This window comes from Podarcis raffonei, chromosome 13, assembly GCF_027172205.1.
Source record: "Podarcis raffonei isolate rPodRaf1 chromosome 13, rPodRaf1.pri, whole genome shotgun sequence".
NCBI classification, from domain to species: Eukaryota; Metazoa; Chordata; class Lepidosauria; order Squamata; family Lacertidae; genus Podarcis; species Podarcis raffonei.
In genome coordinates, this window is record NC_070614.1 from 31,369,899 (window position 1) to 31,372,517 (window position 2,619).

A 2,619-nucleotide genomic window follows, 5' to 3' on the forward strand; every position below is an offset into this window, starting at 1 on the left:
TAGCAGTAGTTTATCTTAGGACAATGTTGCAGTATCAATATGGAGCTGAAAGCTAAGTTCTCCTTCAGATGAAGATTTATTATTACACTATTTTGTTCCATTCTTTCTTTTAAATCTATTTCCCACAAAAACCACATCCAAAGCAGTATTGGTTACCAAATATAAGTTATCAGAAGAGGACTTAAACCTATACTTATCTTCCTGTTTTCTTCTAGAAGCACCAATCATTTTAGTAATGAATGCAAAGATAGCCAATGAATCTGTCTCTGAATTTCTACTCCTGGAGTTTTCAGCTGTACGGGAACTGCAGATTCTACACTTCTCTCTGTTCCTGGTATTGTACATGGTAATTGTGTTTGGGAATCTTCTCATCATCTCTGCCATAGCTTTTGACCACCATCTTCACACTCCCATGTACTTCTTTCTGATGAACTTGGCCATACAGGACATAGGGGCTGTTTCTGTCACCATCCCCAAATCCATGGCCAATTCTCTCATGAATATCAGACACATTTCTTATGCTGGATGCATTTCTCAAGTGCTTTCATTCTTTTTCTTTGTATCATGTGATATTGCCCTTCTTACGGTCATGGCATATGATCGCTATGTTGCCATTTGCAATCCATTACAATATGAAATGGTGATGAACAGGGCAGTCTGCAAAAAGATGGTTGCTGGTGTGTGGGTTGCTGGAATTCTTAATGCAGTCATGCACACGAGTGCAACTTTTGCAACCCCTTTCTGCTCAAACATTGTCAATCAATTCTTCTGTGAGGTCCCACAGTTACTTACACTTGCCTGCTCTAATCTATACCTAGCAGAAATTGGAGCTTTAGTAGTGAGTATAACATTTGTGTTTGGATGTTTTGTCTACATTGTTGTCAGTTACATGCACATCTTCACTGCAGTTCTGAAAATCCCTTCTGTTCAGGGAAGGAAAAAGGCCTTCTCCACTTGTATACCCCACCTGGTTGTCTTCTCCGTTTTTTGTTTCACAGGATGTTTTGCTTACCTTAGGCCTCCCTCTAAAACTCCATCTGACCTGGACTTTGCATTAACTGTGATGTATAGTCTTGTACCACCCATGTTCAATCCAATAATCTATAGCATGAGAAATAAGGAGATAAAAAATGCTTTATCAAAACTGTTGAGTTTGAGGCAATCTCCTCTGGATATATCTTCCAGGTTTGTTTTGAAGAGGTATAATTAAAGGGCGCTCCTGGAACACAGCATCATTTCAAGTTAAATTTTCCTAATAGATTCAGATATGCAAACTCAACATCTGCCTTGTTTCAAATTGTCATCTTGCATTCCTTCAGCTCAGCTCTATCACACTTTTGCTTGTCAGATCTCATGGCATGTTCACAATACATTTATGTATGTATGTATGTATGTATGTATGTATGTTGAAGTTTATACCCCATTGTTCACTTGCATGATTCTTAAAGTGGCTGAACACATCTCAGCACCCCTTAATCCTCTAACACATGGATAATAACAGGTCATATTTCCTTTCGGCTCTGACACACCGCAGCGATTTTAACCAAGTATTCACGTATTGAAGGAAGTGATAGCACTTAGATGAAATTATTTTGGGGGGACGAGGAATTCACAGATTTACTGGAATGTCACATGCACACATATCTGAATTAACATCTCAGCAAAAATACATGCATCTTGGAGGCAGTCAGAAACACAAACACTGCCCTTGATAGGGAAGTGTTAGAATGCATGGGGAGGGGGAATACAACCTCTTTGCAAAAATATTTTGCCATCTAAAGGAAGTTCAGGAACAAAATACAAAAGAGAGACACCTCCTCACCAGACAATGCAGATTTTTTCATCACTACTGAAATAAGAACAGAACAGGGACTAGAGGTATTCACCATTCCCTTAGAAACAAATGGAAGTGTAATGGAATAACAAATAGGTACTTAATAAATTTTTTCATGTTACTTCTAGTCTCAAAAAGTCCCACTCTAATGGAGAGGCAAAAAGTGAAGTGAAGATTATAAAGTATTGGGGGGGGGGGGAGACGGATGGACAGACCTTGGACTCAAAACAGATCCTTATTTGGCATCACAAAATTAATGTTTGGTTGGCCGATATTATCAAAGGCATAAGAGGCTGGTTGCAGGTGTGAAGGTATTGGTGGTGAGCTTTGGGCTCGCATGGTGCTTAGGCATTGGAATAGTGTTGTGTGGGGGAGGGAAGGTGCAGCCATCACCTGCCCCTCCATGCTTAAGGGTATTCCGTTAAAGGAATCTGGGGATATGGATCTCGTCCAAAGCCTGTGGAGGGGCTAGGGCCATCCCAAGATCTCTTCAGGAATCCAGGGGATGCTCAAGTTGATCCACATCAGCAGGGCTCCCCCTACTGGTGGTTTACCCTTACAGACTTCCTGCAAGGCAGGCAGGAGTGTAGTCTGTTGTTGCCAACGCCTAAGACAATAGCGCTCACATTCTGTAACCAATAAAGTTGTGGCCTAAACTAACATTAACCTAAAATGATGTTTCCTTGTTTCTTTATTTCTCTTGGGGGTGCCTTAGGGACCTTGACACACAATTACAGGGCTACATCCTTAGAGCAGGGAAGCTCCCTTGATGAACTCTTGTTTCA

At 40.8% G+C, this 2,619-nt stretch overlaps 1 protein-coding gene across 1 annotated transcript; it reads left to right on the forward strand.

The window, feature by feature from the left end:
* The first annotated feature begins 235 nt into the window (after positions 1-235).
* On the forward strand, positions 236-1,210 carry LOC128398706 (olfactory receptor 14A16-like). The gene has a single exon (XM_053359958.1). It carries the CDS (start codon positions 236-238, stop codon positions 1,208-1,210), a length of 975 nt encoding a protein of 324 aa, XP_053215933.1.
* The last annotated feature ends 1,409 nt before the right edge of the window (positions 1,211-2,619 follow it).